This window comes from Mobula birostris, chromosome 24 (assembly GCF_030028105.1).
Source record: "Mobula birostris isolate sMobBir1 chromosome 24, sMobBir1.hap1, whole genome shotgun sequence".
Classification (NCBI taxonomy): Eukaryota; Metazoa; Chordata; class Chondrichthyes; order Myliobatiformes; family Myliobatidae; genus Mobula; species Mobula birostris.
This window is the reverse complement of record NC_092393.1, coordinates 54,867,337-54,883,641: the sequence shown is the minus strand read 5'-3', so window position 1 is coordinate 54,883,641 and position 16,305 is coordinate 54,867,337. Positions and strand designations below refer to the sequence as shown.

The window sequence follows — 16,305 nt, the reverse complement described above, 5'->3', positions numbered from 1 at the left end:
TGAAGGGATATGGGGAGAAGGCAGGAACGGGGTACTGATTGTGAATGATCAGCCATGATCACAGTGAGTGGTGGTGCTGACTCGAAGGGCTGAATGGCCTACTCCTGCACCGATTGTCTATTGTCTATTGTCCTTGATTAGTGAGAGTGCCAAAGGCAGAAGAATGGCACTGAGAGGGAAAATAAATCAGCCATGACTCGATGGGCTGAATGGGCTAATTCTGTATGGTCTAAATTCCAGGACTCTCAGCATTACAACATATTCTGCATTTTGTTATTGCTTTCCTTTGCAGAGAGAGAGAAAAATTGAGAGATAGAGAGAGATTAGGTTTATTTTTCACATGCACAGTGAAATATTGAAACATAATGTGAAATGCATCGTTTGCATTAATGACCAATGCAGTCCAATGATGAGCTGGTAGTAGCCCCCAAGTGTTGCCATGTTTCTGGTGCCAACATAGCAAGCCCACAACTTACTAACCCTAAAAAAATCTACTCCTCAGTTTTTGGTTTCTCCAGTCTTGCCGAAGGTCTTCGGCCCAAAACATCGACTGCACTTTTTTCCATAGATGCTGAGTTCCTCCAGCATTTTGTGTGTGTTGCTCGGATTTCCAGCATCTGCAGATTTTCTCTTATTCGTGTTTTGAATGCTAAACCATGCATCTTTGTAATGCAGGAGGAAACCCACAGAGTAACTGGGAGAACATACGAACTCCTTACAGATGGCATGGGAATTGAACCCTGATCACTGGCATTATGCCAGACAGTACACTTTGTTTTCCCCAAATCTCAGCAGGGAAGGATAAAGTCAGGCAGAGTGAAACTGATAGGAGAATCGATAGTTAGGGGGATGGACAGGAGGTTCTATATCCACAAAAGAGGCGGTCAGATTGTGCATTGCCTCCTTGGTGCTAGGGTCCATGTTGACTCAGAGGGGCTGCAGAAGATTCCCAAGAAGGATGATGAGCAGTCAAAGGTCATGGTGCACATTGGCACTAATGACAAAGGTACAAAAGGCAAAGAGGTCCTGCACAGTGAGTATAGGGAGTTTGAGAAGAGGCTGAAGAGTGGGATATCCATGGTGGTGATCTCTCGATTACTCCCAGTACTGTGTGCTACCCAGAGCTCATTGGGACCACTTCTGGCAAAGGTATGAGCTGCACAAAAAGTTCAGGTTACACCTAAACACGAGGGGGGCCACTATCCTTGTGGGCAGGTTTGCTAGAACTGTTGTGGAGGGAGTAAACTAATTTGACAGGGGGATGGGAACCATGGTGATAGGGCTGAGGATGAGGCAGTTGGCATTCAGTTTAATGGAGTGTGTAGTGAGACTGTGAGGAGACCACACCTGGAGTATTGTGTGCAGTTTTGGTCCCCTAATCTGAGGAAAGACATTCTTGCCATAGAGGGAGTACAAAGAAGGTTCACCAGATTGATTCCTGGGATGGCCGGACTTTCATATGAGGAAAGACTGGATTGACTAGGCTTATACTCTCTGGAATTTAGAAGATTGAGGGAGGATCTTATAGAAACGTATAAAATTCTAAAGGGATTGGACAGGCTAGATGCAGGAAGATTGTTCCTGATGTTGGGGAAGTCCAGAACGAGGGGTCACAGTTTGAGGATAAAGGGGAAGCCTTTTAGGACCGAGATTAGGAAAAACTTCCTCACACAGAGAGTGGGGAACCTGTGGAATTCTCTGCCACAGGAAACAGTTGAGGCCAGGTCATTGGCTATATTTAAGAGGGAGTTAGATAAGGCCCTTGTGGCTAAAGGAATCAGGAGGTATGGAGAGAAGGCAGGTACAGGGTTCTGAGTTGGATGATCAGCCATGATCATACTGAATGGCGGTGCAGGCTCGAAGGGCTGAATAACCTACTCCTGCACCTATTTTCTATGTTTCTATGAAGGGCAGGCTGATGATAGGGAAAATTTTCAGTCAGTGGAGTGAGTTGAGGTGTAACATGGGGGCAAAATCAAAAAGGGTGAAGAATATGGGACTGGAGGTGTAATATTTGAATGCATGCAGTATATGGAAAAAGGTAGATGGTCTTGTAGTGCAGCCAGAGATTGGCAGGCGTGACATTCTGGGCATCACTGAGTCATGGTTGAAAAAAGATCATAGTTGGGAGTTAACATCCAAGGATTCACATTGTATCAAAAAGGCAGGCAGGTAGACAGAGGGTGGGGTGGCTCTGTTTGTAAAAAAATTAAAACAAGTCCTTAGCATGTAGAACCCTCGTGGGTAGAGTTAAGAAATGGCAAGGATAAAAAGATAGAATTCCTCTTGTCCTTACCTACCACCCCATCAGCCTCCACATCCAACACACTATCCTCCACAACTTCCGCCGTCTCCAAAAAAATCCTACCACTAAACGTATCTTTACCTCCCCCCCAGCCCCGCTTTCCACACGGATCACACCTTCCACAATTCCCTTGTCCATTCATCCCTCCCAGCACTTAACCCAACAAGTGGACTAAGTGCAACACCTGCCTATACACTTCGTCCTTCACCTCCACTCAGGGCTCAACATAGTCCTTCCAGGTGAGGCAACATCTCACCTGTGAACCTACTGGGATCATCTATTCTGTCCGGTGCTCCCAATGCAGCCCCCTCTACATTGGTGAGACCTGTTGTAAATCGGAGGATCACTTTGTTGAGCACCTCCACACCATCCGTCACAAGCTGGACTTCCTGGTGGCCAAACATTTTAATTCCGATTTGCATTCCCATTCCAACTGTGTTGGTCCAAGACCCCTTCTTGTGCCAAGGTGAGGTCACCATCAGGGTGGAACAACAGCACCTTATATTCAGTCTGCCTGAGTAGTCACCAACCTGATTGCATAAGTATTGATTTTTCCTGCCAGTAAACAAATTTCCTCCCTTCTCCGCTGTTCCCCACTCTGACTTTTTATCTCTTCTCACCTGCCTATCACTTTCCCTTTCTCCTACAGTCTACTCTCCTATCCAATCAGATTCCTTCTTTTCCAGCCCTTGACCTTTCCCACCCCCCTGGCTCCACCTATCACCTTTCCCCTCTTTCCCCTCCCCCCGCCTTTTTATTCTGACTTCTTCCCTCTTTCTTCTCAGTCCCGAAGGAGGGTCTTGTCCCAAAACGTCAACTATCATTTCATTTCCATATGCTGCCTGACCTGCTGAGTTCCTCCAGCATTTTGTGTTTGTTGCTTTGGATTTCTAGCGACTGCAGGCTTTCTAATATTTAAGGGTGAAAAGACCCTGATGGGAATTATATACAGGCCTCTGAACAGTAGCCAGGATGGGGGATATATATTACAATGGGAGATAGAAAATGCATATAAAGAAGGACAATGTTATGAAAGTCATGGGGGATTTCAATATGCAGGTAGAGTGGGAAAATTAGATTGGTGCTGTACCCAAGAGAGAGAATTTGTAGAGCACCTATGAGATGACTTTTTAGAACAGCTTGTGGTTGAACCCACAAGGGTAAAAGCAATTCTGGATTGGGTGTTGTTTAATGAACCAGATTTGATTAGGGAGCTTAAGGTAAAGGAACCCTTAGGAGCCTGTGACCATAATATGATAGAATTCATCCTGCAATTTGAAAGGCAGAAGATAAAGTTAGATGAATCAGTATTACAGTGGAGTAAAGGGAATTACAGATAGAGCAGCTGGTTGAAGTTGATTGGAAGGGGACACTAGCAGAACAGCAATGACTGGAGTTTCTGGCAGCTCTTTGGAAAACACGGGATAATACAGTTTATAAGAAGTATTTTAAAGGGAGGATAAGGCAACCGTGGCTGAGGTGGGAAGTCGAAGACAGCATAAAAGCAAAAAAAAGGGCATAATATAGCAAAAATTCGTTGAAAGTTAGAGGATTGGGAAGCTTTTGAAAATCAACAGAAAGCAAAAAGCCACAAGGAGAAAAAAGATGAAATATGAAGGTTAAGCTAGCCAATAACATAAAAAAAGGATACCAAGTTTACTCAGCTAGATAAAAAGGGAAATGAAAGTGAATATGGCACTGCTGGAAAATGATGTACGAAAGGTAATAATGGGGGATAAACAAAAGGCCAATAAACTTAATAAGTATTTTGTGTCAGTCTTCACAGTGGAACACTAGCAGTATGCCAGATATTCGAGAGTGTCAAGGGGCAGAAGTGACTACCATTGTTACTACTAAGGAAAAGGCACTTAGAAAACTCAAAGGTCTGAAGGTAGATAAGTCACCTGTTCCAGATGGACTACAACCCAGAGTTCTAAAAGAGGCATTAGTAATGATCTTTCAACGATTACTAGAGTCAGAAGGAAGAAAATTATAAGCTGGTTAGCCTGTCTTCAGTAGTTGGGAAGGTACTGGAGTCCATTATTAAGGATGAGGTTTTGGGGCACTTGGAGGATCATGGGAAAAATAGGCTGAAGTCAGCATGGCTTCCTCAAGGGAAAATCTTGCCTGAGAAATCTGTTGGAATTCTTTGAGGAGATAACAGGCAGGATAGAAAAGGAGAATTGGTAGATGTTGTGTACTTGGATTTTCAGAAGGCCTTTGACAAGGAGCCACTCATGAGGCTGCTAAGCAAAATGAGACCCCATGGTGTTACAGGAAAGATACTGGTATGGATAGATGATTGGCTGATTAGCAGGAGAAAAAGAGTGGGAATGAAGGGGTCCTATTCTGGTTGGCTTCTGGTGACTAATTGTGTTCTGCAGGGATCAGTATTGGAATGGATTGCTTTCACATTAAATGTCAGTGATAGGTGATGGAATTGATAGCTTTGTAGCCAATTTTACAAATGATACAAAGATAGGTGCAAGGGCAGGTAGTATTGAGGAAGTAGACAGACTTCAGGGAAAATGGACAAAGAGGCAAATGGAATATAATGTGGGGAAGTGTACAGTCATGCATTTTGGTAGAAGGAATAAAGGCATAGATTATTTTCCAAACAGGCAGAAAATTCAAAAATCAGATAGGCAAAGGGGATTGGCAGTTCTTATGCAGAAATCACTGAAGGTTAAATTGCAGGTTGAGTTGGGGATAAGGAAGGCAAATGCAATGTTAGCATTCATTTTCAAGAGGACTTGAATCTAAGAGCAAGGATGTAATGCTGAGGCTACATAAAGCACTGGTCAGACCACATTTGGAGTATTGTGAGCAGTTTGGGGCCCCTTATCTAAGAAAAGATGTTATGGCATTGGAGAGGGTCCAGAGGAGGTTCATGAGAATGATTCTGGGAATGAAGGAGTTAATGTATGAGGAGTGTTTGATGGCCTGGGCCTGTATTTGCTGGAATCTAGAAGAATGAGGGGTGAGAACTCATTGAAACCTATCGAACATTGAGGGGCCTAGGTAGAGTGGATGTGGTGGGGGAGTCAAGGACTGGAGGGCACAGCCTCAGAATAGAAGGATGTCAATTTAAAAATGAGATGAGGAGGAACTTCTTCAGTTAGAGGGTGGTGAATCTGTGGAATCCATTGCTGCAGACGGCTCTGAAGGCCAAATGATTGAATATATTTAAAGTGGAGGTTGATAGTTCTGGATTAATCAGGGTGTCAAAGGTTACAGGGAGAAGGCAGGAGAATGGGGTTGAGAGGGATAACAAATCAGCCATGATGGAATGGTGGAACGAACTTGATGGGCCAAATGGCCTAATTGCTCCTATGACTTATGGTCTAATACACTGATGTGATGAGATGATCTGTATGGATGGTACGCCAAAGATTTTCACTGTCCCTTGGTACACGTGACTATAATAAAATAATTTACCCGTCTAAATATCTTTTAAACCTGTATGGGGTTTCCAGTACATTGGGGTGGGGAGCAAGTTTAAAATGTTTCTTCTTTTAGGAGGTGCACATTGAACAAACTCACACTCAGCTTTTAATGTGCTTGATGTTGTTCCTGAATCTCTGCACAGTCTTGTACTGTTCCAACCAAATGATCCTCTGAGTTATCCACACTAGTCTCCTGGTCTCCATGCACACCACACTGGTCTCCTGATCTCCACCAACAATGGTCTCCCGGTCTCCATTTCTCCACACCACACTGATCTCCCGATCTCCACCCACACTGATCTCCCGATCTCCACACCACACTGGTCTCCATATCTCCACCCACACTGGTCTCCCGATCTCCACCCACTCTGGTCTCCCGGTCTCCACCCACACTGGTCTCCCGGTCTCCACTCATACTGATCGCCCGGTCTCCACCCACTCTGATCTCCCGGTCTCCTCCCACACTGGTCTCCATATCTCCACTCATACTGATCTCCCGATCTCCACCCACTCTGGTCTCCCGATCTCCACTCATACTGGTCTCCCGGTCTCCACCCACACTGGGTGGTGGTGGTGGGGCTTGACATGCTAGCTGGATACCCAGTGCTCACACCCCTTGGTCACAATAAGGCAGGGTCCTAAATGGAAAAGCACATCCCCAGAAGCAAAAATGATGCATTTCACTGTATGTGTAATAAATAAATCGGAATCTGAAAGTCCACATTTTACCGGATATCCACTGACCTTCGAGGAGGAGGATCGAATGTTTGATAATCACTGATGTATCTGAAGGAGGTGGATGAGAGAGCACAGTGCGAAGAAAACAAAAATGACTTTGAGAGACACAAGAGATTCTGCAGGTGCAGGAAATCCAGATTGACACACACAAAATGCTGGATGGACCCAGCAGGACAGGCAGCATCTATATCTACATATTTAAGTCCTTCACCCTTACAGGGGCAAAGGCCGCTGACAGCAGCTCTGTCTTGGGCCAGTCTTTCAAGTTGTCCCCACGTGTCACCCTTTGAAGACCCTTTCTCTCCTGGGGATGAGGACTTTGGAGCTTCTGCTGGTGTTTCTGTAGCTCTGGCTTTTCATGGGATGGGGCTGCTAAGCTCCTGGCCAGCTCTCCCCCGTCTAGGACCGAGTTAGGCAGCAAGTACGGAGGGGAATAAACAGTTGAGGTTTCGGGTCAAGACCCATCACCAGGACTGGAAAGGACAGGGAAGAAGTCAGAATGTGGTGGGGGAGGGGGTAAATAATAAGCTATAAGGTGATAGGTGAAGCCAGGAGGGTGGGGGAGCGAGCTGAGGAAGGAAGTCGGAAGGTGATAGGTGAAAAGGCAAAGGGCTGGAGAAGAAGGCGATTTCATCCTAAACACAAGAGACTCTGCAGATGCTGGAAAAACAGTAACACACACAAAATGCTGGAAGAACTCAGCAGGACAGGCAGCATTTATGGAGAGGAATTTTTTTTAAAAATCGGTTTCAGATGGAGACCCTTCATCGTGACTGTAAAGGAAAGGGGGAAGATGGCAGAATAAGAAGGGGTGGTGGGGGGATGGAGAGGAGTCCAAGCTGGAAGGTGATGGGTGCAGCCAGGTGAGGGGAAAGGTGTGTGTGTGTGTGGTGGGGTGATGAAGTGAGATGCTGGGAGGTGATAGGTGATAAAGATAAAGAGCTGAAGAAAAAGCAATCTGACAGAAGAGGAGTGGACCATTGGAGAAAAAGGAGGAGGAGGGGCACCAGGAGGAGATGATAGGCAGGTCAGGAGATGAGGTAAGAAGCCATAGTGGGCAATTGAAGAGGGAATGGGGAGGAGAAAAAACTACCGGAAGTTGGAGAAATCAACGACCCTTTACATCGGCGATACACCAATGGAAACGGCAAGCTGTTCAAACTCCTGTGAGCGCACATGGCAAACAACCCCTCATGGTCCCAGGACACATCCGACAGGGTCAGGAAAGCTCACCAATGCTTCTACTTTCTGAGGAGGCTGAAGAAAGTTGGAATTTGCACATCTATACTCACATCATTCTACAGATGCGCGGCAGAGAGCATCCCAACGAGTTGCATTACTGCTTGGTTCAGAAGCTGCACTGGAGAGGACAGGAAGGCTCTACAACAGGTAGTTAATACTGCAACACGGACACCAGCCTAACCTCCTTCAAGGACACACATACAGAAAGGTGCTGGAAAGGGCCAGTAACACCATAAAGGATCCCACCCACCCACCCTGCTCATGGACTGTTTGTCCCACTCCCATCAGGGAGCATCCACGTCAGGACCACCAGACTCAAAACAGTAACTTTCCCCAAGCAGTAAGGCTGATCAACACCTCCACCCACTAACTCCACCACTATTTTATTATTTCCTATTAGTCACCTTTATGGATATACAATCAATGTACAAGGGGTGATTGATAAGTTCGTGGCCTAAGGGAGAAGGAGTCAATTTTAGAAAACCTAGCAGATTTATTTTTCAACATAGTCCCCTCCTACATTTACACACTTAGTCCAGCGGTTGTGGAGCATACAGATCTTGGACTTCCAGAAAGTATCCACAGCAGGGGTGATTGATAAGTTCGTGGCCTAAGGTAGAAGGAGATGAGTTATACAGCTCTTGTTACATGCACATGCAGTTCAGGTTTGAAGTTTCTCCCTACCTCCTTCTATTTTAGGCTACGAACTTATCAATCACCCCTGCTGCGGACCACTTTCTGGAGGTCCAAGACACCAACTTCTACCAAGGGATCCGTATGCTCCACAACCGCTGGAATAAGTGTGTAAATGTAGGAAAAATAAATGTGCTAGGTTTTCTAAAATTGACTCCTTCTACCTTACGCCACGAACTTATCAATCACCCCTCGTATAATAGCTATCTTATGCATTCATATTTATTGTGCATTGATTATTATTATTGTGTTCTTTATCTTTTATGGTTGTTTTCCTGCTGCATCGGATCCAGAGTAACAGTTATTTCATTCCCCCTCTCCAAGATGAGTACCCTTTACCCAGAAGAGTTTCAGAATTTGGACTTTGGAATATATAATGAGACAGATTGGGATTGTCATCACACGTGTGTACTTAACAGTAAAACTTATTACATATCGCTAATATAATGAATATGTAATGTGTGCAGGGTAACAAAATCAGCATCGGGAGAATACCTGAATCAGATGTTAAAAAATTGTAGGCATTCAGTCTCCACTTACGATGCCGTGTTTTGATTAAAATATTACAGTACACTATATTTGTATTTTACGGTTTTTAGGTTTTATATAAGGTGGTGGGGTGGAGATACGTCTCTACCAAAAGAGATGCAAAGCAGTCCCTGGCTGCAGTAGCCTGCAGGTCACCCTCGGGCAAGGTGTAGCACCTGCTTAGCTTCCCCTCCAGTCCCCCGATCAGGCTCACGTGAAGCCATTGGTTGTATGAGTAGCTGGTGCATATTGCAAGTTCTGGTTATGTGGCCTTTGACGTCAGGCAGACAGTCTCTGAACAGTATTGATAATGGTAATGGCCTTCACGTGTGGTTTAGCTGCTAGGCCCAGCGGAACTGTTTCAACTGACAAGAGAAGGGACAAAGTTGGACCACAGTTGAAATCTGGAGCCCGGGTCCCTAAGGCAGTTTGATGTCGTTCACAACTTCACTCTAGCAACCTCTGCGACAACACTGGTGTCAAGCTGTATCGGCGCTTGCCCTTCCCTTGGACTACATCAGTGATGTGCAGAGGGGGAGCCCACTGCATGGGCAACAGCCGGTTCTTCAAATCTTCCCATCCAAGAGAGGACACAGTCCACCAGAGGCGCAAACCCATGATGCCCTGGGATTGACAGCTGACTACTAAAATGGCTAGGATCACCCGTCTTGTAAAGACACTCTCCAGAAGACGATGGGAAAACACTCCAGTAGAAACATTTTCCAAGAGCAATTATGGTCATAAGACCATGATTGCCCATGTCACATGGGGCACATAATGACCATGATGATAAAACAATCAGGATTGGAGACTCGTTCTGGGTGTTGGATTTTCATCAGCAATGATCTTCACAAACTCATCAATAAATTTCTCTACTGCTTCATATCAGCAGACGTTTAAACTTAAAAAATTTTAATATCTTAAATTAAGGTCATCCCTTTTTCTTAAATTTCTACAACCAGCCTGCTAGATATTCACAATTCCCTTCAATTTTCAGTTTGTCGTGATCGATCTTTGCGTGTTTCATGATCAGCATATTAAGCTGCATATGTTCACTCACTGATGAATCCACTCTTTCAATACACAATCGAGACCTTCACTTTTCACATCATGCAGTGCTTTTCTGTTTTTCATTATCGTCTGTTCATCAATTGCCTGTGGTGTGGAGAGACCTGCACACCGCCTGGGAACCTTCCCAGCACCTTGTGGAATTCCATGCCAGTGCTTGAAAAAATTTGGTTTTCAGATTTTGGAATTTTGGATAAGGGGTGCTCAACCTGTAATTGTGTACGGGAAATGACACTGAACACATTTGAATCTTGAGTCAGGTCAGAGGCTATAATCCTCGGCGGATTTTGAAGCGTTGCTCCTCCAACCTGAGAGAGGCTTCATCGTGGCGCAAGAGGAGGTCATGGACCGATGTGAGAGAGTATAGGAACTAAAACGGTTGGCCACCGGGAAGTTTTGCTTTTTGTGGATGGAGCGGAGGGACTCAACAAAGTGGTTGTCCAATCTATGTTGGGTCTCACAGATATAGAGGAGGCCGCATTAGGAATACTGGATATCATAGATGATCCCAAAAGATTCATGGGTGAAGTGTTGCCTTGTCTGGGAGGAAGGCTTGGGGTCCTGAATGGAGGTGGTGAACGGGCAAGTGTAGCATTTCTGCTGCACGCAGGGGTAACCACCAGGAGGGAGATCAGTGGGGAGGGATGAATGGATGAGTGAATCACAGAGGAAGTGATCCCTGCAGAAAGCAGAGAGTGGAATAGAGGTAAAGGTGTGTTTGGGGGTAGGGTCCTGTTGAAGATTGCGGAAGTTGCAGAGAATAATGCAGAGGGTTGTAAGTGAGAACAAGAGAAATTATATCCCTGTTGAGGTGGTGGGAAGTTGGGGTGAGTGTGGAGGTCCAGGGAATGGAGATGTGGGTGAGAGCAGCATCAATGGTGGAGGAAAGGAAACTCCGTTCTTTGAAGGAGGAGGACATCTCTGGTGTCCTGGAAAGGAAAGCTTCATCTTGATAACAGATGCAATGGAGATGAAGGAACTGAGAAAAGGGAACTGCATTTTTACAAGGGACGGTGTGGGAAGAGGTACTGTCCAGGTAGCCATGGGAATCAGTAGGTTTATAAACGTTGGTAGAAAGTCTGTCTCCAGAGATGGAGCCAGAGAGATCGAGAAAGGGGAGAGAGGTGCCAGAAATGAACCAAGTGAGTTTAAGGTCAGAGTGGAAGTTGGAGACGAGCTCAGTAAGCATGCATGAAGCAGCGCCAGTGCAGTTGTCAATGTAGTGAAGGAGGAGTTGAGGAGCATTGCCAGGGAAGGCTTGGAACATGGACTGTTCCATATAGCCAATGAAGAGGCAGGCATAGTCAGGGCCCATGGCTACTCCCTGAGTTCGGAGAATGTGGGAGGAGCTAGAAGAGAAGTTGTTGAAGGTGAGGACCAGTTCTGCCTGGTGGAGGGGAACTGGCTGGCTCTCTTGGGAGTGCTGTAAGGCCTTCTTGACGGGTGACAGATGCGTGTAGGCAGCGGACATCCACGGTGAAAATGAGGCGGTCAGGGCTAGGGAATCGAAAGTCGTTGAGGAGATCCAGCGCATAGGAAGTGTCACGGATGTGCGTGGGAAGGGACTGAACCGAGAGGGATAATATGGAGTCGCGATAAGGGGACGCGGGTTCAGCGGGGCAGGAGCAGGCCGAGACAAGGTGCCTACCTGGACAGTCAGGTTTATGATCTTGGGCAGTAGACAGAACTATGAGCACCACGGTGGCGTGGCGGCTAGCGTGATGCTATTACAGCTCGGGGCATCACAGTTTGGAGTTCAATCCCGGTGCCCTCCCCCGTGCAACACGTGGGCTTTCCCCTGGGTGCTCCGCTTTCCTCCCGCAGTCCAAAGACGTACCGGATAGATGAACTGGTCATTGTAAGTCGCCCCGTGATGAGGTTAGGGTTAAATCGAGGTTGCTGGTCAGTCACCTCGAAGGGCCGGAACAGCCAGCTGGTGCTGCCTCTCTAAATAAAATGTCTTGAGCTTACGATGGTGTGGGAGACCACGGCCTGACGGTCCTTTCCAAGCGGTAAGAGGAGGTGTCTGAGAGTTGTCGCCTGGCCTCAGCGAGGTCCGTCCATCACACTGCAACGGCACCCCCTTTGTCTGTGGGTTTGACGGTAAAGTTGGCAGTGATGCAGGGAGAGTGCAGGCTGGTGCAATCGGAGGGTTAAGGTTTGAAGAGGAGAGAGGAGTGAGGAAGTCTAGCTGGTTGATGTCTCGTCATCAATTAGAGATGATAAGATCCAGAGCTGGCAGAAAACCAAAACAGGGTGTTCAAGAGGAGGAGAATTGGGGACAGGAGAAAGGGGTCATCGATGTTGGGTGGGGAATACTTGCCAAAGCGGGCTCGGAGATGGATGAAGAGCCCAGTGTTGTGGAGCGTGCAGAGGTCAGTGAGGTGCGGTTAAAGGGAGACAAAGCCAAGGCCCTTGCTGAGGACAGAATGTTTCACCTCAGAGAGGGGAGGGTCGGAGGGGATGGTGAAGATACAGGAGGGATTAGCGCTGGGGTCAGAGAGTTGGTGGCACCAGAGGAGGGGGAGAGTTGGCATGTTCACGGAAGGAAGGGCGGGAGGAAGATGGCAGCTCTGAGCACCCAGCAGGTCGGGGAAGGGGAGCCCAAGGGCCCGGCACCAATGAGAAAGTTCTTGGCCTGAACGTGGAGCTGGAGGCCGCAGGGAATTCTCCATCAGTCAGTGTCCCAAGGATGTCGGAACCAGAGTAGGAGAAGGCGGAATCTATGGTCTGGAGGCATCAGATCGAATCGACGTTGACTACTCTCCTTCCACACCTTCTTCCTCCTTCCTTTCCAGTCCTGATGAAGGGTCTCGGCTCAAAGCATCAACTGTTGATTCAAGCCCTACGCCTTTGGAACGTGGGAGGAGAGCCACACGGGGAAAAAGTTCGCACTGCGGTGGGGATAGAACCGATCCGCGATCGCTGGGGTGTAGTGGCGTTACGCTACCGTGCCGAAAACAGAAGATTTTTGAAACAAAAGATTTCAAACCAGATCTTTCCAGAACAGTCAGAAACAAGACTTTATTGGACTTCAGTTTTTTTTCCTTTCCTAGGTATGCCAGGTTTGTATGATGAATGTTCATATGTTTTACTTAATTTAGCGTTACAGCTCGGTAACAGGTCGTTCTGGCCCATGAGCCCGTGCTGCCTAATTACACCCACGTGACCAATTACCTTACTGACCCGTATGTGGGAGGGAGCCCACATGGTCTCGAGGGGATTGTGGGAACTCCTTCCAGCAGTCGGAATTGGACACCGGCCACTGGCGCCATGGTCACTGCTACACTTCCGCGCCACCCATTCCTTTACTGTGAAACAGCAGACGTGGACAGGACACTGGGGCTTTTAACTGTGCTTTATTCCGAACATGGAACCAGTGCAACTTCCTTCTTGTTGAGGAACATCAAGGCAACAAAACGCATCAAAATGCAAAGCTTCATCAGAAATGTTTAAACAAAACTTTCCTCTTTTTTTAAAAAAGAAAACAATGCACAGCCAGTAGAAGCCGGGAGAGGCGTGGATGGAGAGACAGCTGCACTCCTGAACAGGCTCGGCCGGCCGCGGGATTGTACCGACCAGAGGAGCCTGGCTCTCGTGCGGCGTCGACTGCTAGTCCTGGTGGGCCGGTCCGTTTTACTCTCAGGCCAAATCTGAAGAAGCTTCATTGGGACTATTAACCTGCAGAAAAGTCAAGGGGACCCTCCCCTCTTGGTGTCTTGCATCCCTGCCCAGATCCTCGGGGACTGGAAGCAGAAATGGTGCCGATGGAGAGATTTAAAAATGTATTCACTTTCTTGGGACTGGATCGGGTCCTCAGGGCCTCCTCCTCGGAGGGAGGGTGCAGGTTTTAAATATCCTTCATAGTTGTTCAGCCCGGAGGTGGGGTGGGGAGTGTAATTGAAGCACAGAGATTTCAAAGCCCCATCGTTTCTCCTGCATGGCTTGCTTTTCCACAGCGTGTCCTGTGAACCGTTCACTCAGTGGGGCCTCTGACCTTCTGCCTCGCCCAGTGGTGCTGGTGGTGGGGGGAGTGACCGCCACCCTGGTGGACAGGGCGTCTGCGGATCAAAGCAGGGAGACGGCTTCCAGGTTCTCCTTCACGATGGTGTCGATCACCACCTGGAAGACCACCTGGATGTTGGAGGTGTCGGTGGCCGTGGTAAAGTGGTGGTACACCAGCTTGGCCGGGTTCCGGTTCAGCAACAGGAACTGACTGGCGATGTACCGGGCAGCTGAATCCACGTCGCAGTTGGCACCTGGGCGGGCGAGGGAGGGAGGCAGGAATAAAACCAGTCACTGGCAGCCAATCGAGACTTCCACTTCCCCCGCTGACCCAAACCCGGGAGGGGGAAGTTCCAGACCAGGGATTCCCAACCGTTTCTTTGCCATTGACCAATATAGACCCCAGGTCGGGAACCCCTGTTCTGCACTGAAGGCTGCTGCGGCAGAAACCAGGTCCACTGCTTGACCTGGTCACCTCACAACACTGCAGGTATTGGCCACCTGACTACACCAGGGGCCAACCTGGTGTGGACGGGCCAAATGTCCACACCAAATACAGGTAGAAGTGTAGAGTGCCAGGGTCCAAACACTGGGACGATGGGGATAGAAGATGCTGGAATCTGGAGCCCGAGGGACTCTGCAGGGCAGGTGGCATCCGTGGAGGGAAGTGGACAGTCGACCTTTAGGGTTGAGACAAATGAAAGGCCTCAACCCTAAGCGTTGACTGCCCACTTCCTCCCACAGACACCACCTCACCCCCTGAGTCCCACCAGCACTGTGCATGTTGCCACAGGCAAGTAGGACCAGCACAGTGAGGCAGCTCGGTCAGCATGGAAGAGAGGGGCCGAAGAGCCTGCTTTCAGTGCTGTACAGCTTTCTGCTAACTCCTGTCCAGGGGAGAGACGTGGCTTTGAGTGACGAGCGGTAGCCAGTGCATTTTGCAAAAATGGATGTGTTGTGTGATGTGAAGAGGAGACTGACATTTCTAACGTACAACATAAGCACCAGTATGTATAAGATGGGCTGAATGGCCTGCTCTTCTAGGTAATAACTGGCCAGTACTGGGAGCCTGGGAAGCTCTACACTGGCATCACCCATAGGTGAGGGTGTTTCACAAAGCCTACAGACTTGGCTAAATGATCGTTGTTGAAACCTCCCCTCCCATGCCGGTGTCTCTAACTCCCAAAGTCTCAAAGTCTGTGGAGACCCCAACCCTCGTGGTCCGGGTGACCCTAAAACACCGCAGTGGGCTGTGTCTCAAATAACGATGAGTCGGAATACAGGGAGGAGATACAGAGTCACGTGACACGGTGTCATGGCAACCTTACCCTCAACATCAACAGTACGTTGACCGGCGAGGGGGTGGGGTGCAGTGCACGTGCTCTTGTCTACGTCCGTATGAATAGTACACAAGCCAAACTTTTCACTGTATCTCGATACGTGTGACAATATAAACCAATAACCAATACCATCCTGATGAAGGGTCTCGGCCCGAAATGTCAACTGCACTCTTTTCCATCGATGCTGCCTGGCCTGCTGAGTTCCTCCAGCATCTCATGTGTGTTGCTTTGGATGTCCAGCATCTGCAGATTTTCTCTTGTTTGGGAAATATGGACTGATGCTGAGGTACTGACACCAGTGGGAGAGTTTTTTTTTTACAAGGGGGCACAGATACCAGGGAGGGGGCAATCATTTAAAAGGGGAGGAGGTTCTGGCAAGTGACTTTGGGTCTCTGAGACCGTCTCCACCAGGACATGAGCTGGATGGGTGAAAGGGGACACAGGTCACGAGGGGTAGCAAACACCTGCCCCCCCAGGCGAGGGGATGATCTGTCTGAAACAGCTCCTGGAAAGTGGATGTATTAGCTAAAGATCACGGAACCGAGGGCTGAGAACAGACCGTGACGAATTTGGGGAAGATTTTTTTAAAGATGCAAAGAGATTGTAGAGATTATTAGTCAGATGCACGACATAGCATCAAAACACAGTGAAATGCATTGTCTGTGTCAGGGACCGGCATGGTCCGAGGGTGTGCTGCGGGCAGCCCGGAAGCGTGCCCACATTTTGAGCGTCACACCTCACTAACCATGCAGAGTGGGAGGAAACGGGAGCACCCAGAGGAACCCCGCGAGCGGTCACGGGGAGGACGAGGAGAACTCTTTAGAGGCAGCAGTGGGAGTTGAACCCGGACCGCTGGCACTGTAACACATTGCGCTGTTGCGCGACCTCGCCACCCCGGCAGCTTAACATCTGCAGCTGAAAGGGGCGAGACAGAGGTCAG

General features: G+C 48.1%; 1 protein-coding gene across 1 annotated transcript in view; it reads right to left on the bottom strand.

Annotated features, from left to right (window-relative positions):
• Positions 1–13,025: 13,025 nt before the first annotated feature.
• gnav1 (guanine nucleotide binding protein (G protein) alpha v1) overlaps positions 13,026–16,305 on the bottom strand; it is a 122,003-nt gene continuing 118,723 nt past the window's right edge. The window contains exon 9 of the mRNA XM_072242078.1: positions 13,026–14,279. Within this exon, the coding sequence (XP_072098179.1) occupies positions 14,089–14,279 (191 nt within the window). The 3' untranslated portion in view covers positions 13,026–14,088. The remainder of the gene's footprint in view (positions 14,280–16,305) is intronic.